Here is a 25,012-nt window from a genome sequence, read left to right as displayed (position 1 = left end):
CACTCAACATCAGTCCTGTCTATGTGATGCTATTTAACAGGATGGATGGACGGACGAATGGATGGACTCGATGGATGGACAGACTGACGGGCTATGAAGAGTGTATGTATGAATGATGCTACTGAATAATGGATGGGTGGATGGTCTATGAAGAGAGTATGTATGAATGATGCTACTGGACGATGGATGGTGTATGAAGAGTGTATGTATGAATGATGCTACTGAACTGGATGGATGGATGGTGTATGAAGAGTATGTATGAATGATGCTACTGAACACAATGAATGGATAGATGGTCTACGAGGAGCATATGTATGAATGATGCTACTGAACAAGATAGATTGATGGATGAATGTATGGATGGATGGACAGAGCAGATGATATAAGAGGGTACAGATTTGTTGACAAAGCGGCAGATGCTAGAGAGAAAGAGAACAAAGGAGGGAAGCAGACAGCTGGTTGCAGAGAGAGTTGGTCGGAGAGTAGTACACTAAGGGACAAATTAATGAATAGTCAGATGGGCGGATGTGGGGACAAGGAAGTGTGTAACTAATCATCCTGTGTCAAGTGAAGGATGTGCAACTCAGAGGAGCCGGGGAGTCTGGCAGCACTGCCCCAACCCTAAAGCCAGGTGTGTGGCGAGCGTGCCATGAGCGTGTCCACGCAGCACAAGGCGCCCTGCAATAGAACAGAACAGAGAAAATACTAAGCACACGCAGGGCAATAATGTCCTCCCTCGTACCCCCCACACACACACACACACACACACAGAAAGCCCTCCAGCCCAAGCACTTAAAGAAAGGTGTTGCCATGGGATTAAATCAAGGGCAGTGTGGAGCTGTCTTGGAAAAAATATACTAGAGGACAGGCACGCCCAGGTGTGTTGAAATAATTAAGTGATACCAACCAAACTACTGCACTATGCCCATGGGGGAATACTTTTATCGACAAGCACACTAAACAAAAGTGTCACAGTACCTTACCGAAACTGCCGCATATTGATTAAATGTAACCAAGGCTTTTTAGTTTAATAAATAACTGATGTTAACTTCCGGGACGTTTCACTATGTGTGGAAATACCCAGCTGTAGTTTTTGCTGTCCAAGACTCCCAGCATCCGTTATTAGAGAGCTGTGTGTCCATTCCTCGGCGAGAGGCTGGGAGTGGGCCAACAACACGTGACTCCACCCCGTGCATGAACACAACACCAGACTTCTTTCGGGAGCTAAGATTCCGACCTTATGGAGGGGTGTCCGAATCCGCGGCATGCTGCACTAGGCGGGGTTGTATGACGGGCACTAATCCTGGTAGGGGGGAGATAACGAGGGAGAGAGAAAGATTAAACCAATTTCTTGGACAGTTTGGACAAGCCGGAACCGTAAGCCACAAGGATCATAAAGTTATGTGCTGGACAGTCAGGGCAGGTTACTAGAAAGCACCTATAGAGCCAGCTCGATTCTGCTGTGTTTTCCGCATAAATATGGATTACGCATTTGCCCCATAAGGCATCATCTGCAGATATTAACTACAACAAAAGTGTCTAGCTCAAATGGATCAGAAGTTACTAACCAGTGCCAGTCGTTAATCCGAATTAAAAATAACCAATAAAGTTTCCAGAACGAATAACGAAAAGCGTTTAGTAACAGGCAGCGGCTTAATGCGATTCAGCAAAATGGCAAGGGTTTTATTTTAATGAAAAAATAATAATGGTTGTGCGCCTGGAAACAAGTTGCTGTAACTCGCACGCTGAAACGCGCCACACTCCTACATAAAAACGACTGTTGCGGCGGTAGCTGCTGCATCAGAAAATCGTAGTTTACCAGGTGTAGCAGCTGAACTTCTTTCAGGGAGGTCGATTAACTGGCGCGAGATGCTGGCTCCGCGAGCACAGGCAGGCACATTTGTGCAAACATTAAAGGGACCAAGGTGTGACGTCTCGTTACACGGAAACGTGTTGAAACGGAAGCCTATTGTTACGGTCTGTTCAGAGAAAGTTTAATTTATTTCTCAAAGTTTCCTACATGCCATTTCTCCCGATAACAAGTTGCCGCCGTGAGAGTGAACACGCATGGCTCAAATGCCGTGAGCGGGTACAGGAGATGTTCGTGTTCATGCACATCGCCTGTCCGGGCGCATGCCATCTCCTGTCTCCCTTCGCTGGCAAAACAGACTATAGGTCTCGCCAAGGCGAGCAGCGCATGCGCTGCGTCGCTAGGCAAGACCTAACAAGAGCAGATTAATAACTAGCTTTCTTACGAGGGGCAGAAATAGACTTCAAATCAAGAGTTGAAACGTATCTATTTAAGTACTGGTAGAATAGTTATAGTCCCCTCTCACACTGGAAAACTGGCTCTGAAATAAATGTAATTAGAGAGTGTGAGAGTGAGTGTGAGATTGAGTGTGAGATTGAGTGTGAGTAAGTGAGTGAGTGTGTGTGTGTTCACCGATAGCCACGGATTAGTACAAAAAACTGAGGGCAACTGGCACAGCCTTCTTTACCCTACTTTATTAACAAACACCCCATAAAAATGTAGGTGAATGAATCTAGGCTAAAGAAACTAGGTATTCACCAGTGACAATAGTTTTGCTGCTCAGGCTATTCTAGAATCACATCCTGTACATTCAGATATTCAGTAGGTGGTTTTGGAATTGCTCTTTGTAAAATATAAACCTAGTTTTACTTTGAGAGTTGATCACAATATTTAATCAGATTAATTATAAAAAATAACCTGAGTAATTCTGATTGAATTTTGGATGCCTAGACGAGGGCCATATATCGAATTCTAAACTTGAGTAACAACACATACTAAATCCTTTGAGAGCCATACATTTTCTATTATTTACAAAACGTTGAAAGAGTGTCACAAATAAAGTCAGGTAAAAAGAGCTTACACATTTACTAACCGGTAACTAGTGAAAATTTTTAAGAGAGATAAGTGTTCTTTCGAAAAGTCATAGTTAGCTACTAATGAGGCAGCCAATTCTAGACAACCTGCTGCTTTATGGAGGCCTGAGCCAGCCTATACATATTGAGGGGAAAGAGAGCCAGCTAAGACTGAGGGTTATGTTGATAGTAGGAAAAGACATCACATTTGCAACTACCATATACCCACAGACATCAAGGGCCCTGTACCAATAGTGAGGCCTCAAGCTTCGTTCTGGATGATCACTTTGCCGTTGAGGAAAACTCTCCTCAACTGGTCAGGCTGCTTGTGCTGTGGTCTCTAGCAGTTCTCTTGTGGGACTACAGGAGCCAGGAAGCAGACCTAGCAGCTTACCTCCACAAACCTTTGTCCTAGGTGACAGCCCACAAATCATTGTCTGACCATTCTAACGTTCCTATGTGACCTGCTGTCAGTTGCGCCCTACTCACTGTCTGAGAGAAGAGGCCAGGCTGGAATGAAGAGACAAAAACAATTCAAATTTACTACCCAGTTTTCTGCAGAGTGTCAGAACCTGGAGGCAATAGAACCTACTGCAGCTGAAGTCCCCAGTTGGGCCCGCGGAGCCCGAAGGTGTGCCAGCGGGGGCCGGACGGCCCAAAGAGGCGGGACATGGCTGCCAAAATTCCTGCAGCTGGGCCGGAGTCGCCGACGGACCCGGGAAGGGCAGGTAGGCCAACGGGGACACCCTAGGCTCCGCCAGAGCCGTGGGTGAGGTACCACCCGCACCCTCAGCCACGACAGGCGAGGGGAAGGCGGTGAGCGCTGGCACTTCTTCCACTTCTTGTGATGCTTCGCCTTACCTGACCCCGTGTGCGAAGACTTCGATCCCGAAGAACGATGGTGATGGCTCCGCGACCGGTCCCTCGACCTCCCACACAGACTGCCTGACTTCAAGCAACTTTCGGGACTGCTCCCGCAAAGTCTTCTGCGCCATGGCCCGGCAGTCGGGGCACGACTTGGGGTCGTGGTCACACCTCTGGCAGTACAGACATACGCGGTGCGGGTCCGTCACCGACATCATCTGATGACAATCCCCGCAGGACGTGAAACTGGGCATACCTACGGCACCAGGAGTCAATCGACTCGAAAAGAAGACAAAAAGACCTAAAAAAACTCAGTCAAAAAGTGACTAGGGGTACCGGTCTCGGAGCTTGCTGGCGCGGGAGAAAGGAAGAACTGACGTCAGCGCGCGAGGGCAGCATCTAAGTAGCTGCAGGGACGTCATTTTGGCGACCACGACGGACCAGGAACCACATGACGCCACCTTCCGACGCACAGGGGTACTGCCGACAAAAGCTTTCCGGATCCAGTCTGACGCCTGGTGGTAATTCTAAGGTAAGGAATCTATCACTATGTGTTTCTTTCAGATTGGAATCTCACCAAAGTAGTATATGCCTCAAAAGTGCAAACAACGTTTTGGAAGTCCTTCCTGCTCTTATGTAGTGTGTGCACTGCTCTGAAGATGGTGATGTTGCCCCGTCTCTTGATTTACTTTACCAATCTCCCCATATTGCTCCCAAGAAAATTATTTTGCGACCTATATACAAAACTGGATGAGCTCATAAGAACAATAGGCTCTGTAGGGTAGCGCTCACTAAAGCACCTCGAAGTTGAGCATGAAAGACTGGGAGCACCAAACTTCGAGCATTATTACTAAGCAGCTCCACTCAAACAGACATACAGTTTGTTCTCAGGGCTAATGCTGGAGGAGATTATCTGGTTACCAGGCACTTAGCCTAGACGCAGGCTGCCCAGACTATGCGCAGCTGCTTCTCAAGGAACTCAATTATTGCCAGACATGTTACACCTTACACTCCAACCATACCCCTGAAGGGCTTGCCAAAGCATCAAGGATAACGTACAGCTGGCGAACTGAGACACTGGACTGACACTAACCTCACAATGGCAGGAAACCTATTTCAAGATGGACAGGTCCTAAAATGTGATGCTCTCAGAAGTCAGCTCTCAACCTAGAGTTTTGACCATTGCTCGCCGGGTAAACTGGAACAGTATTAATGAAGAACTACACATGAAAACACTTCTACAAACTTTATTCATAATGGGCAGTGGGAGGCAGCACATTATCTGGCTGTACAGGGCCCTGCACCATCACACAAATAACTTTACAGGAACTTTGTGAGCAATGGGAAGATGAAATAGGTAAAGCAGTGTATGAGAAAGAGTGGGATAGTGCCTTAGTATAGACACACAGGGACCCGCAATGGCAAGTTCTATTTAAGATTTTTCTAGGAGCAGATCTAATCTCGAAAAAAGTTAAACAGAATATTTTCAGAAGCTGAAGCTTCGTCTTCCCCTTGTACAGCACCACGAGTCCGACTCAGATAAATGCTGTGGGACTGCCTATCCCTAACCAGTTACTAAGACGTGATCACTGACAAACTAGCAGATATTGTCAGCAAAGTAAACCTTGGGTGCTGGAAGGTCTGCTCCTTGAGACAATTAAGCACTCCAAATGAAACAAAATAGCTGCCTGCTTTCTGGACCTTGCCCTATTGATTGCTAAAATTAAAATTAAATGGGAGGCCAGTGGGACTTCATTCTAAATGACTGGTGCTAAACCACTTTAAAGTGGGGAGATGCAAAGAATAAAGTATTGCATAGAACGGAACGTAGAGGTTTAAGAAAAAGCTTTTGGGTTATGCTGGTTAGATGAAATTCGCATACCATTATGCCAATTTGTGTAATTACATGTCAATGGCAGTAAAGATTTAACATGAAAAGCACAATTTGCGGTAATAACTTACCATGAAACCATGCGTATAATACAACACAACACAAAATAAACTGCTGAGGACTGCTCATCCGCACTGCCAGTTTATTCACTTATTGACAAAAAAAAGTTGCCCACCTCCCTGGGTCGGCCATCCAAGCCCAAATTACTAAATTATCACAAAAAAGAATTGAATTCTAGAATATCTTCCTAGAGATGTTTGAAGCCTTAATTTTGAACTCATTGACTCAATTGTGATATGTGCAACGGTCTGTGAGGTGTTGCCTCTATTTTTTGTTGTAGTATAATACAACACAAACAGCTGCTGTCCGCTGCACTTTGTTTATATGCGTACTTGTGCCAAAAAAAACACGAGGGTGCATTTCTTGCAAAAAGTAGAGTGAAATTACTGATTTGCATTTCATGTTATTTCACCGACATTTTGCATTATGGGAAAGCAGATTATGTGAACTTCACACACCCCAAATATTATTCACCCTGAAAGACTAAGACAACCTGCCACCATAGTCCCACAGTCTTACTTTTTTAGACCTTGCATGCCTTTTTTACTGCATTACAACTGAACATTCTAACCTGCAGCTATCACTTCCCAAAAAAGAGAAACAAAACACACCGGTGGACAAAATAACGTTACCTGTAATTGAGCTCACACCCTCAACCCAACACTCCACTTCCACAGTGTAGTCATATTGTTGCCCTGCCACTAAACGCTGACTGCTGTTCTGCTTCAGCACCAAGAGGTATTCTTTGCACTTTCTCCCAGTTCTGTTAATTATGGAATTCCAACTTTACTTCATTTGAAATGTCACTACATTTCAAATTGTTATCTTTGAAGAGTTTTTGTCTTACAATGGTTTAGCTGGAAGACAGTGTTAATTGATGTACTGGTGAATATTTGTCATATGCTAAAGTCAAATGAGAATAGGAGATGCCTGTGTGAAGTACCCTCCTTTGTTCCCAACTGCTGGTTGTACCTTGATTTAAAATACCCATAAAGATGATTCAAGAAATACACCTCTGCTTTACGTCCGATAAATTGGACACATCATGACAAGCATGAACTGCATTTAAGGTATCGTAACAGGCAAAGATGAACCAAAAGGAAAATGCTACTTACCCAGTATGCATCTGTTCTTGGCATGTAGAGCTGTAGATTCACATGCTTTGCATAGCCTGCCATCTAGTGTTGGGTTTGGATGTTTACACTTTGTTTTTGTTCGAAGAAGTCTTTTCCAGTCACGAGGTAGGAGACTCCTCCTTTCGGTGATAGTGCGCATGGATTATCGACTCCATGTTTTCCCGCAGAGTGTGATAATGGAGTTAGTGAGAGTAGTAGAAAGAGATGTCCGTATATATGTATCTAAGTAAGATGTCACTGCAACAGATATAGGTACCTAGGGAGGTGGGTGGGCGCATTTGAATCTACAGCTCTACATGCCAAGAACAGATAAATACTGGGTAAGTAGCATTTTCCGTTCGAGGCATGTGAGCTGTAGATCACATGCTTTGCATAGACTATATAGCAGTGATCTCCCAAAGTGGTGGCTAACCTGTAGCTGTTGCAGTCAATTGAAATAGTGTACATAAAACTGCTTGGCCCACACTAGCTTGCTGTCTTGCTAACATCTACACAATAGTGTTTTGTGAATGTGTGAGGTGTAGAGCATGTTGCAGCTTTGCAGATGTCATCTATGTGTATATTTCCTAAGAATGCCATAGAAGCCCCTAGTTTGTGTGTAGTGCGCTCTAGGGAGAATTGTCAATGTTCATTTTGCTTTTGCATAGCATGTTTGAATGCATTGGACTATCCACCGTGCCATACCTGATTTTGATATGGGATTGCCTTTATGTGGTGGAGCAAACGCCACAAATAATTGTTTTGTCTTACGGAAAGCTTTTGTGCTTTATGTAGTAGAGTAATGCTCTATTCAAATCTAAAGTGTGTAAAGCACGTTCTGCCACAGAATATGGTTGAGGAAAGAACACAGGCAACTCAACAGATTGGTTGATATGAAAGGCAGAAATTACCTTGGGTAGAAATTTAGGGTTGGTCCGAACAACCACTTTGTTTTGGTGTACTTGTAAAAATGGTTCACCTACTATCCTTAGTGATGTGATAGCTATGAGGAAAGTTACCCTCCAAGAGAAATTGCAGTTCACATCTGTGCAATGGCTCAAAGGGTGGACCCATCAGTCTGGTGAGGACAATGTTGAGATTCCACACTGGAGCAGGTGGGAGTCTTGGGGGAATGACTCAAGTCCCTCCATAAATACTTTAATAACAGGCACTCTGAAGAGAGACAGATGTTGTCTATTCTGAAGGTATGCTGTTATTGCAGCAAGATGTAAGCGTATGGATGTGTACGCTAAATTTGAATGCTACAGATGTAATAAATAGCATATAATGTTTTGAACTGAAGCATCAAGCGGGTTGATCAGATTGGTATTACAGTATATGACAAACAGCTTCCACTTTGCTGCAGAGCAAGCTCTTGTGGTAGGAAGTCTAGCCTCGCTGATGATATTCATGCAGTCTGGCGGGAGATGGAGGTAACCAAACTATAAGACTTCAGGTGCCAGATTGCAAGGTTGAGATGACTGGGATCTGAATGTCTCTCCAAGGCTCTGCATGAGGAGATTGGTTGTAATATGTCGTTTTTGGTGAGGAACTAGTGAAAGCTCCAACAGGGTTGAAGGGCCCATGTGGGAGCAACTAGGATTAGCATCAGGGATGCCTGTCTGAGTTTCCGAACCACTAACGGAAAGAGTGGGAGAGGCGGTAAAGCGTAGGCAAATATCCCTGACCAATTCATCCATAGTGCATTGCCTCTGGACAATGGGTGTGGATACCTGGAAGTGAAGCTTGGGCATTTTGTGTTTAGGTTTGTAACAAACAGATCTATGTCTGGGAAGCTCCACATTTGAATGAATGGAGGGAGAACTTGAGGGTGGAGTTCCCATTCCTGGATCTGTTGTATTTGACAACTGGGCAGATCTGCAATCTGTTTACTCCTGGCAGATGTTCTGCGAGGAGATACATTTTATGACGTATGGCCCATCTCCAGATGGTCTGTACTAGCTGTGACAGCTGGAGAGTGTCCCCCCGTTTCTGTATGTAGTACATTGCGGTCATGTTGTCTGTACGAATCAGGCGGCTTTGCCTACTAGACTAACTTGAAATGCTTTGAGCGCTAGAAAAATAGCTAGCAGCTCTAGATCATTTATGTGAAGCTGCTTTTGTTGCAAGCTCCACATGCCCTGAATTGTGTGTGTTTGGAGATGACCCCCCCCCCCCTTACCAGTGAGCAATGTGTCTGCTGTCAGCACAATCTGTGGAACCGGGTTGATGAAGGGCTGCCTTTTTGAAAGGTTTTGTGTATTTCACCACTGTAGAGAGTGGTGCAGCCGTCCACCAACACTAGATCTGATAACAGACTCTGGGCGTGATTCCACAGACATGCTAAGCATTCCTGCATGGGACGCGATGTAAAAGGAGAGATGAAAGGATCTGCTATTTGAAGGCAATTGCAAAGCCCCCATGGACTTGGCGACCTCAGTGTCTTTCTTCGTTTTTTCGAGCGAAGTGTCCACTGTTGGGCCGAAGAGGTGTTCTTTGTCAAATGGTTGGTTGAGAATAGAGGCTTGCACCTCAAGTTTGAATCCTGAAATTCTCAACTAAGCATGCCTGCCTGTGCATCCTGCTGTGTCTAAGGAGCACTTCATGGAGGAGTTTGTGATTAATTTACCCTCCTGAATAAGGTTTGATTTATGCTCGTCAGGCAGAAATACATCAGTTTCTCTAGCTCATCATGAGCCCAGTCATAGCGAGCTAATAAAGCTTGCGCATTAGAGATGCGCCAATGATTGGCCGCTTGTGACGCTACCATTTTGCCTGAGGCATCAATTAATTTGGACTCCTTATCAGGAGGAGGGGCCTCACTTGTAGTCTCTGAGTTAGCTCTATTGCGAGCATTAGAAACTACAAGTCTAAAGCCAGCTGATCATTAATGTAAGTGGGGTCAGTAGGTGCTGGTTTATATTTTTTCTCCACCCTGGGTGTAATGATCCTTCCATGCTCATGACGGAATGGATCCGTCATGAGCACAAGTTTAAGTGTGCTTGTGACGGAACCATTCCATCATGAGCACACTTTAAAAAAATCCCTCAAAAATCCCTCAGCTGTAAACAGCAGAGGGATTTTCCAATCTTTGGTTTTTTTTTTGGGGAGGTGGGGAACAGCTTCCCCAACCTCCCAAAGCATGGTTAGGGTTTTCATTGCAATGAGGATCGCGCACATGGTGCGCTGTTGTCATTACAGACAGGGCAGAAAGTAACCTAGACGCCAGGGATTTTTTTTTATAGGCCAGGGGTGGGGGATGCCCAGAATGGGCATGCCAATGTCCCCACCATACCCTCCCAAAGAAGGCATAAGACTTTCTACCCCCCCCCCCCTCCCTCCAGGAGGCAGGTTGGGGCAATAGCAGAAAGCCCACTAGGTCCCAGGGAATTTTTTAGGTCTCGCCTATGCAGCCTTTAGCCGTCGTGCAGCTCTTTTTCAAAGCACATACGAGTATGTGCTTTGAAAAAGAGCAGACAGCTCTCCCCAGTGCGCGCGCACCACTCGCGGGTTCACCCCTCCGCCCTCTCTCCCGCTGCAGCCTGCACTTTTTTTTTTTTTTTTGTTTTAACTTTCAGCACGAGACGCGCGCTTGTTTTCCTTTTACATTACTCTTAACCTGGCTCTAGACCTATCACTCATCTTATCTAGGCCTTGGTGAAATTTGTATAACAGCCTTAGTGGTCTGGCATTTCGCGAAATTTTTAGCGCAAAATACATGGATGCGTTTCGTGCCAACAAAAAAAGTTCAACAGCAGCTGCTCATGTTCTGTTCATTTGTGTTGTTGCTGTGCTCCCACAATATAATTCTTACCTGAACCAATTCTCATTGTGCCGTAATTATGTAATCACTGGTAATTTGCATGAGAAGCAAAAGTTAAAATTTTGCCCAGGCTTAATCTTAACGGTAGCTCGCCCTATTTACGTAAAGTTTCACTAACCTTGAAACTTAACTATTTCTCTTACTCCTAACCTATACCGAATACTTTTCCTCACCATATATCAAATCCTAACCATTACTGTGAGCCTCAAGAATAGCCCTATTAGTTCCCATACAGTAAATGTAGCCTTACCCATTCCATAAGTTACCATAACCCCTACATTGTCTTCCATTGACCAAAATGCTGTTATTTAACTATGCATTCCTGTTTTTTTCTGTGGTTTTTTTCCACTTAATTGTTATCTGCCCAAGATTTTTGCCTTTTTGCAAGTCAACCGTCACCCAACCTTCAGATGTTTTGAATTGTCATGTGATGGTACCGGCTGTAGGGAGGATGTAAATTAAAGCTCCTTGACATATGCTGATGTTGGGCTAACAACCTATTATGGCTTCAACCATTGCGTGAACGGTGCATCGCATGGCATTATCAGTCAACTGTTTTTTTTCTTGTTGCTGCTAGTTTGATTGTATGTTTATTTTTAAAACGTGTAAGTAGAATTGAAGTAAGTTGACTTTGTGCACTTAAATGCCCTTATAGGTCTAAGGCCTCTATAGTATTCCATTAATGACGTTCCAAGATTGGACGTCTGACTCGGAAGGGGGAAGAGGGTGAGCGGTGGTGAACGTCTCAGACACTGATGAGCAGCTCTTCGTCTGCCATGTTTCAAAGGTGAAATGTAGGCTGGCGTGCGGTTTGTAGACACTGCTACTGTCCAACTTGCGTCAAAAGTGATTCTGCCACTCAGTGGCTCTTAACGTACTGGCTCTTGATGCCACATCTCAGAACCTCTTTCTTTTGATGTAAGCCCGTAAATATGTATATTATGTTTGCCATTTATTTCATTGTAATTTGTTGTTTTACTGGATTACTTGCTATATGAGATATTTCTCTGCGTGTGTCTGTTTCCACTCAAGAGTCCTGCATTCATGACTTTGGTATCCTAATCTTAGGAGAGCACAGCATTTGTAAGGTTTGAATTCCACCAGGTACTTCTTTATATGTATGAAGAGTTAGTATGCTGTAGTCCTACCTCCAAAAAACAGTAAGGCTTGCTCGCCTTTACTGAAATCAAGTCCCATACACTTCCCAAACCACCTGGGTTAATAACATAAGAGGTGGTTACAGAAAAGCCCTATAAATGTTTTCTGCTATATGCTGATCCCAACTCCAGAGTTTCCCTGCGTGCCCTGCTTGTACTGTGCAGGGTGTCCTGCTGTGATAAGAGCGGTCTGCTCCAGCACACACAGGGCAGTGCATGGTGTAGTACTGACTACTTCTGTGGATTTCAACAGCTGTACACATGGGCAACAGATGGAGATAGCAAGCCAGGGTTGCCATTGTGTAAGGACAGAGCGACAGCTTCATTCTGGAGTCAGGCGGAAAAGACTGCTGAGTGTAGGTAAGTTTCCAGACTATAAACCTAGAGAACTATACCCCGGCTTCTCTCCTCTAGCCAATATTACATTAAATAAAGATTAGAAAACGTTTTAGCAGACAGAACCTCAAGAGAAATGTGCATTTGTAAAGCATGCCCCTCCAGTTACGTATGGACACCAGCCTTGAACGTTTCCTTCACGGCACCCTGTTACTCAATGCTGTAAGGGATAGGCTTGGAGCGCGATTCTTTGCACTGGGACAGGTTTACTTCCAGTGGAAAGCAGCCTTCTGAGGTTTCCTAGGAACTGAAGGTATCTTCTGCCATTGAAGCCTGCATGCTTTCACTTTATATCCATTGTAGACCTAAAATGTTCTTTTCTTCCTGGTTAATCTAGAATGTATATTATTGTACCAATGGCTGCATTACCAGTGTCCTATATTGAAACATGATATTGGGGCACACACACACGCAATCTACCTCACACAGTCTCTCTCACACACACGCACACTGTCTCTCTCGCACGCACTTTCTCGCACGCGCACTCTCACGCGCACTTTTTCACTCACACACTCTCGCACACATACTTTTTCACTCACACTCTCACACTCACACTTTTTTACTCGCACTTTCTCACACACTCTCACACACACACTTATAAAGTGAAGTAAGAGTCACATTGGCAAACACTTAATGCAGAGGTTTTGTTTCATCTCGTGGACAAACTCTAATGCCTCCTACTTTTGTTTTAGGCTTGATCTAAGACAAGTCTTGAGGTGAATTGTGCTATGCCAATGCTTGTTATATATATATATATATATTACCTACTGGCGGTCGCCAGTAGGTAGTTATAGTTAGGACCACGTTTCCATAGGAAAACCTCAACATTCTATTTTGAATAACTTTGGCGCCGGTCGACGAATCCTCGCGAATTTCTCAAAATAGGTGGGGCGCTACGCTCCGCTCCTACCCTGAAAGTCTCGGGGGGATTCGTCAAGCGGGGGCTGAGATAAAAGGGGGGTCCCAAAACGCGTTTTTCCCATGCATTTTTCCATAGGACCTTTAGAACGAGCTACAGCCCGAACGGCTGAACAGAATTACTAGAAATTTGGCAGAGAGGTAGTCCCTAGGTCAAGGAAGTGCCTTTTGTAGGTTTGGTGTAAATCTGTTCAGTAGATTCTGAGAAAATAGCCTTTAAATCAATATATATATCTGAGCCCGCTTACGGTACGCTTACGGTACGCTTACGGTACGCTTACCGTAAGCTTACGGTGGCGTGCGCGAGCGCGATTCTGATTGGCTCTTAGATCTTAGTAAACATTCGAATCGGCCGAAACCAGGAAGCGGCGTCCGCCATTTTGTCTCTCGCACTGAGTGTTGTTTATCAAACATGATGGCCAAAAACATGTTACGGGGCTGTTTTGACAACTCCCTCCCACATAGTCATGTTGAGGGAGTCCCCAAACATCCCCCAAGAGCAAAAACGGTTTTATTTTTTTTTCGGCAATTTCGCGGGGTACGTTTACCGTACGCTTACCGTACGCTTACCGTAAGCTTACCGTACGCTTACGGTAAAAAAATAAAAATAAAAAAAACACTATCCACACTTACCCCACCCCCTGTGCTTTTGGTGGCCGCAGGCCACCAAATGTGCAGGGCTTATTAATAGAGAAAAAAAACGTAATTTTGGCAACATGAAATTATAAAATCGAAATAAAAAAAACACTATCCACATTGACCTCACCCCCTGTGCTTTTGGTGGCCGAAGGCCACCAAATGTACAGGGCTTATTAAAGTTGATAAAAACCGTGCACGGAACGAACTGCGTTAAGTGGGCGCGCACGCCACAAATGGCGTAAAGTAACTTAGCATTTAAAAAACCGTACAAATTCACTGAAAAAACCATAGGTTTCACACACGTTATAGTTAGGAAATAGCATTTAAAAAACCTTGCTAATTCACTGAAAAAACCATAGGTTTCACACATGTTATAGTTAGCTGGACATTTTACTGATAAAAAACCAATGAAATTCCCCCGTTATAGTTACTGTAGGCAACTATAACTCACGCGACCGTAATCCTCTGCTGATGACATATGTGTCTTTATGAAAAAAAAATATTTGTAATATATGTATAGCTAAAATTTAATGGAAGAAGATATGGGCAAATAAGTGTCTAAATACAGTATTAGCATCAGCAGAGGATTGCGGTCGCGTGAGTTATAGTTGCCTACAGTAACTATAACGGGGGAATTTCATTGGTTTTTTATCAGTAAAATGTCCAGCTAACTATAACATGTGTGAAACCTATGGTTTTTTCAGTGAATTAGCAAGGTTTTTTAAATGCTATTTCCTAACTATAACGTGTGTGAAACCTATGGTTTTTTCAGTGAATATATATATATACACACACACACACACATATACACATACAGATAGGGGTGGGGGCTGCCAAGAATGGGCGCCCCACCCCAAAAACATTTTTTACAGTCTTTCTGCACCCACCCACCCCCCCCCCCCCCCGGGAGGCAGATGGGGCAATAGTTTGGGGCGGGGATGCCCAGAATAGGCATGCCAATGCCCACCCAAAAAAATATGCCAGTCTAGCCCCTGAAGTACCCCCCCACTCCCCGGGGGGGGGGGGGGGGGGGGGGGGGCTGAAAGCCCTCTAGGCACCAGGGGTTTAATTCAATGCCAATACCCCACCCTCCAAAAATTACCAGACATTTGTGCCGGCACGGTGATTCCACACAAAGTACGTGGAAAATGTGGTCTTTTCAGCTAATTTTGAGGTTTGCAGGGGATTCTGGGTAGTAAAACGTTGGGGGATCCGAGCAAGCCATACCTCGCTGGACTCCCCCGGGTGTCTTGTTTTCACAAATGTGTGGGTTTGGCAGTTTGCCAAGGTGGCCGCCGAGCCCAGGGCCAAAAGCCCAGGTAACCCCCCCCCCCCCCCCTTGCAAAACCAGGCTGTTTTGTGAAAGTTAAGTTTGATGTCTCCTCAATACGTTTTGGGACCTTGCCTGATGCGGATACTTGACCCACTCACTTGAGTGAGGTACCATTTTTATTGAGAGACCTGGGGGAACCCTGGGTGGTAGAAAATGTGTGGATCCATGGAGATTCCAGAACTTTCCCACATAGAAATTTGAGAAAAATTCAATGTATTCAGCTAAATTTGAGGTTTTGCAGGGGATTCTGGGTAGGAAAACATTGGGGGGGGGTCCACGCAAGCCAAGATGGCCGCCGAGCCCGGGGCCAAAAACCCAGATGACTCCCCTTGCAAAACCAGGTTGTTTTGTGATAGATAATTTTGATTTCTCCTCAATAATCTTAGGGCAGTTTCCTGTCACGGGCACTATGCCTACCCACGCAAGTGAGCTACCCTTTTTCTCGGAATACTGAGGAATACGGGGTCGGTGGAATTGTGTGGATCCATGCAGATTCCAGAATTTTCCACCACCGAAATGAGAGGTAAATGTGTGTTTTTGAAAAAGTTTGCGGTGTGCAAGGGATTCTGGGTAACAGAACCTGGTGAGAGCCAGACAAGTCACCCCATCCTGGATTCCCCTGGGTGTCTAGTTTTAAAAAATGTATGGGTTTGCTAGGTTTCCCTAGGTGCCGGATAGGGTTCAAAATCTACAGCTAGGCACTTTGCAAAAAAAGGGTCGGTTTTCACTGTGAAAATGTGGTGTGTCCACGTCGCGTTTTGGGCAGTTTCCTGTAGCGGGCACAAGGCCTACCCACACAAGTGAGGTATCATTTTTATCAGGAGACTTAGGGTAACACAGAATTGTAGAGCAACTGTTATTACCTATTGACTTTCGATGCATTTCTGCTTTCCAAATGAAAGACAATGTGTAATGAAGAAGTCACTTTGAAAAATGTTCTATAATTCTCATGCTAGTATGGGTACTCACAATTTTGGAAATGTGCAAATAGCTACTGTTTCTAAACTCTATATTTTGTTCCAATTTCAGAAATACATGGGTGTCTTTCATCCCGATTTTTCACTATATGTATTTTCCCAAATTAATTGCTATATACCCGGTACATAACAAAAAAACATTGCAAGACGCTGCTCAGTTATTGGCTCTGGGTTCGTTGGGTTTTTTGTGTACCTACAGTCCTATATATCCCCACAACCAGAAATGTCCAGCGGATGTAACGGTATATTGCTTTCAAATATCTGTCATAATTAGAAAAAGATACAGGTGAAAACGTTGACACAAATGGCTGTTTCTTTCAACTCATTTTCAATTTTTACTATTTGCAACTGTTAGTTTCTATAAAGAAACCTTGAAGGATCTACACAAATGACCCCTTGCTGAATTCAGAATTTTGTCTACTTTTCTAAAATGTATAGCTTTCCAGGATCCATTATTGCTTTCATACTCATATCTACCATTAACTGGAAGAAGATTGAAGGCACAAAAAATAGCATACATAGGCTATGTCCCAGTAAAATGCCAAAACTGTGTAAAAAGTGATGGTTTTCTGACAAAAATCTGGAGGTCCCTGAAAGCCGGGAAAATTGTGATTTCAGCCCCACAAACCCTGTGTTGATACCATTTGCAGGGGGAAAAAAACAGACGCTTTCATTTGCAGCACTTTCCCATTTTCCCCCAAAAAATCACAGAGGGGGATTCCCCTTCGCCTAGTAGCGAAGGGGTTAAGCATCCCTTTAAGCATTGGCAGTGTATGAGAGGAACTTAGGGTTTCGAATAAGAAATCCTCTTCCAGAGGCTCTCTATGGTAACGAGCAGCCCCGTTAAGCAGCTCAATGTATCCTATGTTGTCATCGGGTGGTGAGGGTTTGGAAGGATCCAGATCACTATCAGTGTTTGGATCAGTGCCATAGTCTTCCCATGGGTCAATGTCCTGTGGCCTATCCTCATCCCCTTCATCATAGTGGGTCAGGTGATAGTAGTGGTGGTGGTGAATACATGGGTGTGATGAAGTAAATTTGGATCTGTGGGCGAAGGAGGTGGAATGTAAGGTGGAGAAGGGTTAGTATCAAAAAATATTCTCTTTAGAGGAATGTGGTAATCTTCCTGTAGGCACATTTTCCTCTTCTCTGGTAATTTAGCATGAATCTGTCCAGTGTCTGGATGTTTTACCAGTTCCTTGTTTCAGATCCGACGGTGGAACGTCGGACCAAGGCTCTTTTGGTGGAGTCTTTTTATCTTTGGATGCCGTTTTTGGCGTGGAAAGTTTTGGTTCCAAACCTTTCGGCTCCGAAGATTTACTCTTCGCTAACAATGGAATAGTTACCAGGACATGCTTTTGTTTCAGCGCCAAAGGTTTTGGCTCGGCACCGGCATGGGGTTGACTCAATCCAGAGCCAGAAGGCTTTTCTTTGTGTTTCGGCACCGGACCAGAGGGCAGGGCGTCTGAAACTTTTTCCCGGTGCCGACCTTGGCCAGAAGTCAGGGGAGGGACTGGAGCCTTTTTCTTTTTTGTGTTGCTGAGGCAAGGGGGTTTCTGTACAGATGGTACGCTGACCCGGTGTAACTTGCTCCTCTTCTTCCATGTCAGAGTAGGCCTCGGACACAGAGATATGCTCTGATTCTTCTTCGGCTCCTTGAGCGTGGAGTTCTTCTCTGTCGGAATCTTCTCCGAAGATGTTTGGTGCAGAGTCGCTCTGATGTTGCATTTCATGACGCCGAGCCCGACTGTCACGGAGAGTTTTCTTCGATTGAAACTATCGGCACGTGTTGCAGTCCTTTTCATCGTGTTCCAGGGATAGGCAAAGGTTGCACACTTTGTGCAAGTCGGTGTGCGGAAACTTAGCACGACACCCGGGACATAGCTTGAATAGAGTCCGTTCCATCGACTGCTAGCGAGCTTGCCGCTGGTAGGCCTAACGGCCCTCCACGAATCTTCCAATTGAAGGCCTTTGAGTCAAAACGATACGCGGATAATGGGAAACGCGATCAAGAAACAATACAGTCGAAGGTAGTGGATTGCTCGTTGAAGGGAAACCGAGAAACGGTGCCAAACCGGAGCGCAGGAATTCACATGTGAACCTGATGGCGGGAAAAAACAATCTAACAATGGAGTCGATGCCCATGCCCACTTTCACCGAAAGGAGTCACCTACCTTGTGACTGGAAAAGACTTCTTCTAACAAAAACAAAGTGCAAATATCTGGACCCAACACTAGATGACAGGCTATGAAAAGCATGTGATCTACAGCACACATGCCTCAAACACAATGTTCGGAGTTTTAAAAAAAAGTTACTATTCAGTTAAACAATTTTTTTTAAAAACTCATGGGGACTAAAGGAGAGGAATCCAAGCTAATCAGCCAATAGGAAACAAATGCAACTCTGAAAGGCATAGGTGACACAAACAACCATGAATGCAGACCATTTTTTGCTTCCAGTGACCCAATTACAGACACTTCCAATTGCCAAAACAGCACACTTTGTGTTATAGAATACAACTTCTGGAAACAGACTTACGTGCCACTTTGTACACTCATATATATTACAGGCAAAGTGAATACCATGACAGTACTGTGCCTCAATATGCAACTGAAAAAATAGCTAATTGAACAGCGGGTTTGCAACGCATATGAACAAAGGTAACAAGATTTAAAATATAATGACTTTTAGATCAATAAAAATAAATTAAATGCAAACTTAAATGCTGATTTACAGCCCTAAATTATAGAAAGTACTAAAACAGCGAAAGTATGGAGCAATGGGTGCACAGGGCTTGTGGGTATTTGCTAAACAAATAGGCTATGATTCGAATGCATTACTGCAAATCCACACTATGTGCAAATAGAGCCTTTTTATTCCAGTTTAAATGGCAAATTTATTTGGGAGGACAGATGTAGCTGCAACCGAGCTATGCTGCAAAGTCATACTAACGGCAAACAGTGGTGTACATGAATGTTCCCAATAATAACATGCAGAACTCACTGGCGTGTTTTAGTACATGCGCTGTATAATTTTACAGTGCCCCCCCTTACCTCGCTACTTCCAGAAGAACCCATGGTGCAGGTGAGGAAGAAAGACTAACAGCAGAGACAGAATAGAGAATAAAATCAGGAGAAAAAGATGAATAGTACACCAATTACATCATAAGATTTACATAAACTATCATTAGAATATTAGAATTTGCAACTTGCACAAGTGACATTTGAGCCCTCCTAGCTCAAAGAGACCCCAACCTCTGTAATCTAATCTCTCTTGTGAACCACTACGGCTTTTGGAAGTCCTGAGAAGCATTTGTAGCAGATGAGAAATGATAACAGTCAACTCATCCTTTGACTCACACATGTATTTTATTTTTATGAAACTGTACCCCCGCCTTGGTGGTTAGTCTCTAAAAGTTCAGAGAAATGGGGTGAGCTCAAATTCGTTTTTAGGTCTCGCCTGAGCCATCGCTTTAGCGCTGCTCTCGCGAGAGCTTTTGTAAAATGGGGATTTGGAAGTGCAAACCAGTGCTTTCAGGCCGCCAACTACAGTGCATGTGCGCCAGGCGCGCGCACCATTTGGCAGCCTGCGTGATCATTTCGCGGCCGCTTTGATGTTCTCAGTGAGCCGCGCGGCCACTGAGAACATCAAAGCGGGCGAAAGTGCACACCATTTGCCACCCCCTCCCTTATCCCACTTCCTGCTTTTACACTTGGTAGGACGACAACCCAATCTGGGGCAGCAGCACGGTAAGAAATGTGCTTTAAGGCTGGAACATTAATATGGCGTCTGTTCCGTGCATTTTGCGGATTACACCTTACACTTTTGTATGTTATTACGATGCTGAACTGGTGCTCAGTGTAAGTGCGGCTGATAGATTGCATCTGAGGTACACATATTGCGTAGGAAGAGCACAGTCGATTAATGGAGACTCACTCTTGCTCTGTCTTTGTGGAGTGGGAAATGTTTCTTTCACTGATACTAGCGATGGCCCAGAGAGTCGCGTGAGAGGAAAAGATGAGTCTGCTGTGTGTAATTCAGTAGCGTGATCAGAAGGTACTTCAATTGTGAAAGACAACAATTGAAGAATAATTGTTCCTAAATGGAAACCTAAACTCTGCTTAAAAATGCGGTCTCATTTATCGCTAGCAAAAGGTCATCTTTTCTGGCGTGCGTTTGCAGAGGAAATTCGAAACACACATTAATTGATGGTTGTTTTTGTGTGACTTTGATTAATCACTTTGAAAGTTAAGCAGAACCATCATTTCAAGATTGCACACAAACGAGTTCAGCTGAAATAGTTTGAAGGAAGTTTGGTATTGGTTACTCTCATGTGTTTTGCTGTATATTGCTTTTAGATGTCTATTTCAGAGTGCTAATATCTTCTGAAAAAAGAGAAACAACAGCTTTGCTGAATGCCTTGAGGGTGGTTTGGTAGCTCACGCAGCGTAGTGTTTTGTGAAATTGCCAGCGTTGTTGAACAATGCCTGGGTAGCAATTGTTTTAATTTACTGTGACACTGGCCTTCCCCCGATCAATATCATGTTTTTAAATTTTGTTAGCTTTTCATTTTTTCCTCACCCACCGAGCTGATAGTTACTTGGAGATGAAAACAAAGCTTTCCTGACATTTATTCCTCATGTTTTTACTCGCTATTAGCTGCTTTCATAGGAGTAGCCTCCCAACCCCTATTACTCCCGCCCACTGTTACCCCCTTCCAAAGCATTGCTCCAGGAACAATGAATTGCTGTCTGAAACGAACATTGTAAATAATTGAAGGAAAGTTGGTCCATCATAAAGTTTTCGCGGCAAGGCATCGCGTTAATCCTTTAAAGTAAGCTGCAGCAAAATTGTAATTTTCGTCCCTAAAAATGCATGCGCATCCTCCAAATAAAAACTCACGTAGCATGTATGTTTTAAATGTATTTCTCTCACTGTCTGAAATAGTTACTGTACTTCCGGGAACTACAACCCTAATACCGGTTTTGTTACGTTCTGACGGCTTGTTTCTCTGTGTCTACGCTCCCTACTGCTGGAGGTTCCTGGGAAAGCACCACAGTGTGAGAAAGTGCCATCTTTCTTGCATGGTATGCCCCCACTTTTTTGCTAAATTGCTGAATGTACTTTGACTGAGTGTACCCTGGGTTCCTGCCAATCAGGTGCCCAGGGCCTATGTTCCTTCCTTAAACCACACAAACTCCAAATTGGCAAACCCTAGCCACATGTCAGCCCCTAGTAAATGGTACCCTAGGTACCCAGGGCCTTGTGGCCAGGGAAGGCCTCTAAGGGCTGCAGCACTCATTGTGCCACCCTCAGAGGCCCTGTACCCTTACACACACACACTGCCCTTGCAGGCTGAGTGTCTGGGTGCAGGACAAAACAAAGAGTCGACATGGCACACATCACTGTGTACCATGCCCATCACCTACACTGCCAAGGCATATGTCAGCCACACCTCTAGCTGGGTGCATTACGCCTATGGTGTGGGCACAGGAGCAGGAGCCCTGTGCCCCTACAGTACCCGGGTCCATTAATGGGCGCTGTAAGTGCAGTGCTGTCATTTAAGAGTACATGGTGCTGAGAGCTCGTCAAACACGAGCTCCACAGCACCATAATGGCAACACTAAAGCCTGGGAAGTTTGGTATCAAACTTCTCAGCACATTGAACCCACACTGATGCCAGTATGGGATTTAATGTACTAAGCACCCCAGAGGGCATCTTAGAGATGCCCCCTTACAGCTAACTTACAATCCACGTCTGCTCTGAGGCTGCCCAGGCTGCCACACAGCAGACACGTTGCTGGACCCCTGGGTGGGAGAGCTCCTGCTCTCCCGGGCCTGCAACAATGCACATCCTGGGTGAGGTGAGAAATCTCCTCCCCCAGGACGAGCAAAGGGAAGCTTCAAAGGCATGCCGCCATTTGGAGTTTCCCCAGGCCACTGCAACCCCCCACTCTGGCGGGAAGCTTGGCCAGAAACCCCATACAAGGACAGGGGATGTGCCAGCCTGCCCACCCCACCCCTCAGGTGGGGGAGGCGGGGTGAAGCACATCTCCGGGCTCTCGCCATCTTGAAGATGGGAGGCCCTACCCTATCAGGATTAGGCTACTGCCCCCCTCCCACAGGAGAGAGGCAGGATAGGGGGTGTACCCACCCCAGGGCAAGGACCCATTGGTCCCTGGCCTTCACCGACCTGTAACACCCCTAAATCTAGTATTTAGGGGCACCCTGAACCTTCCTTCCTCAGATTCCAGATAGAAAACTACAAGAAGAGCAAGAAGAACAAGGACCTGCCCTGCAGCTGCTAAAAAGAGAAGAAGACACCAACTGCTTTGGCCCCAGCCCTACCGGCCTGTCGACTCTCGAACCTGCACCAGCGCGGCATCTCTCGTGGCCAGCAACCTCACCAACCCCGGAGGACCTGGCTACCTTTTGGCTCTAAGCCCCTGGGACTCCCATGAGTAGAGGCTCTACTCAAGAAACCTATTTTTAACCCCTGGCAGCAGCCCGGAACCGCGGACCCAACACACTCTGCACCAGCCAAGCCTGGCCAGTGCCGGAGTGGACAAAGACCCTGAAGACGACCCCACGGCGACTGTGACCCCTAGTCCGGCACCCAAGGACCCCCCTCGACATTCTGAAAGGAGCCTGCAGCCTCAGAACAGAGTGCCACCCCAACCGCGATCAACCAGAGGGTAAGATTTCCGACATCAAAAGGCACCCCTGCACGCGGTGCCCTGCGGCCCCCTGTGCCCAATCCCGGGGTACCCACCTAACCTACAACTATCCAACTTATCTCTTGAAGTGGTGGTGGCACCTGAAGCATCCTCGTCCCCGAGCTTGCAGCCTTTTTCCAAACCGGAACATTCCCATTGATTTCCATTGAGCGCCCGAAGGCTCAAAAGCACCCTGCACCCAGCCGCCCGAGTGGCCCTGGCAGTGCACTCTCTACACTAACCTACTTCCCCACTTGCCCTGAGTAAGTGACCAGGAGCCCAGCTCCCACAGCCGCGTGGCTTGCCAGACAGCAGCCACCAACCAAGGCCCCCCTATCCCTCATAGGATAACATTGGGCCTAACTCTCTCTGCACCCGGCCGTCCTGAAACCGCTGAGGGTGAACCAACTGTACCTACCTGACACTGGGGGACCCCTGAGTCTATGCCCGGAATTTCAACTCTGCCGGTCGAGTACTTACCCTTAAACCGCTAACTTCATTTTCCTCATAGGTTAACATTGACTGGCTTTTTCTTCAAAAATCTTCTAAGTGTGAACTTTTCAAAACTGCAAATATTCACCAAAAATCAGCCAAGTGACAAAAACGAATTTACTCACCTGCTCCTAGGTGAACTCCCAGTGCTGGATCTTGGTGCCCAGCCCTGACTCTGAAAAGTGTCCACAACTATACTTACCTCTAACTCATTTTTCTCCGATAGGAAACCATTGTCTGCTTTTCTGTGAAATTTCTTCTAAGTGTCTACTTTTGCAAATTTGAAATATTCTTTTAAAATCGTACCATTTCTGCAAACGAAATTACTTACCTGTTTTTGATAAGGACCCCAGTCCTGGGTCTAGGTACCCAGTCCTGGATTACTAAAGTAACGATAAAGTACTCTACCTGCAATTTGAATTTCTTGCCATAGAGATCCATTGAATGTTTTCCTTGAAATATTTTCTAAGTGCTAACTTTTGAAATAGCTAAATATTATTTAAAAATCATTACAGCTATTAAGTCGACTTTCATCACTTGAATCTGAATACTGACCCAGGGCTGGATCTAGGAGCCAGACCTGGAATTCCAAAAGTAATCTGAAAAGTAATTTATTACAAATAACCTGAATTTACCATTGAGCTCAATGCATTGTCATGTTTAGAAAATAGGATTGTTTATTGCAACCAACTGTGACTGTTTACAACAATTTATTGCTCAAGACACAAGTATTTATATTCAACCTCTCATTCTGAGAAAGTATATTTTTATCCCCTTTGTGGTTCTAAAAATAAAACAAGTATATATTTTATATATATAAACCATTGGCCTAGAGTTCAGTTATTGAGTGTGTGAAACCATTTGCTGACTGAGTGTGTACAATAAATGCTTTACACTGTCCTCTGGTACTGCCTTACTGCTCGACCAAGCTACCACTTTTGAGAGTAAGGTCATACCTAACTTTGACCTCTATCAGCCTCTGGGGGACTGTGGACTCTGTACACCCTGTACCTATTAGGGAACAGTATATACAGAGCCACTTTCTCACACACAGCCTGTGCAAACTCTGCCAGCAGCAAGAAGCACATTTATTACAGTTTTTGACGCTACTCTGGCAGCTGAAATGTGACGTGGGTAGTACAATTTAGACAAGAGAGATGGAGTGCGACAGATTTGTGATGTGTGCACGTTTTGTTGGCTGAACGGGTGAGGCTACCCTCTCCTACTCAATGGCACCCATTTCCGCCGCCTACTTTGATTGTTCTCACTGACTCCTGCAGTAACCTCTTAGCTCGTTCACGCTATGTCAAGTGGCTTTGTAATTGATTAATAGTTTGTTGATGTAGTTGTGTCTTAGGAGCCAGGACATCACTTCGATGCAAAAGCATGACATAAAACCGTTGTTCACACTTTGCTAGGAAGGACTTCGCAACTGCTTCCCCAAGTTGAGTCCTGTAGACATCCTGGCATCGGTATTAGCAGGATGAAGAAGAGGCAATGCAATCAAACACTGTATTTCCCTTGGCGTGCACCACTTCTGGAATAATGCAAAGATGCGTTTAGCAACACAAAACCTTGGTTGATCTCACACGTTGCCTGCTGCAAGAAATGTTTATCCACTCACACGCTTGTCACTTGACACTAGCAAAGAGCAGTAGTCTCTCCTGCGGATATCTGTATTGGCATAGGCAATATGTGTAGCTTTCGGGACCTTATAAGTATTTAGTTATGCAGCACAATATCCTTGG

General features: G+C 45.0%; 1 protein-coding gene across 2 annotated transcripts in view; it reads right to left on the bottom strand.

The window, feature by feature from the left end:
• CSTF3 (cleavage stimulation factor subunit 3) overlaps positions 1-25,012 on the bottom strand; it is a 549,241-nt gene that overhangs the window by 377,814 nt on the left and 146,415 nt on the right. Inside the window, exon 4 of one of the 2 annotated variants that reach the window (XM_085648242.1) lies at positions 19,110-19,154. The exons of the other annotated variant lie outside the window; for it this stretch is intronic. Coding sequence (XP_085504368.1) covers positions 19,110-19,154 — 45 coding nt within the window. The remainder of the gene's footprint in view (positions 1-19,109; positions 19,155-25,012) is intronic. 2 annotated transcript variants of the gene reach the window in all.

The sequence above is a fragment of the Triturus cristatus genome, chromosome 3_2 (assembly GCF_964204655.1).
Source record: "Triturus cristatus chromosome 3_2, aTriCri1.1, whole genome shotgun sequence".
NCBI classification, from domain to species: Eukaryota; Metazoa; Chordata; class Amphibia; order Caudata; family Salamandridae; genus Triturus; species Triturus cristatus.
This window is presented reverse-complemented; position numbering and strand designations above follow the sequence as displayed.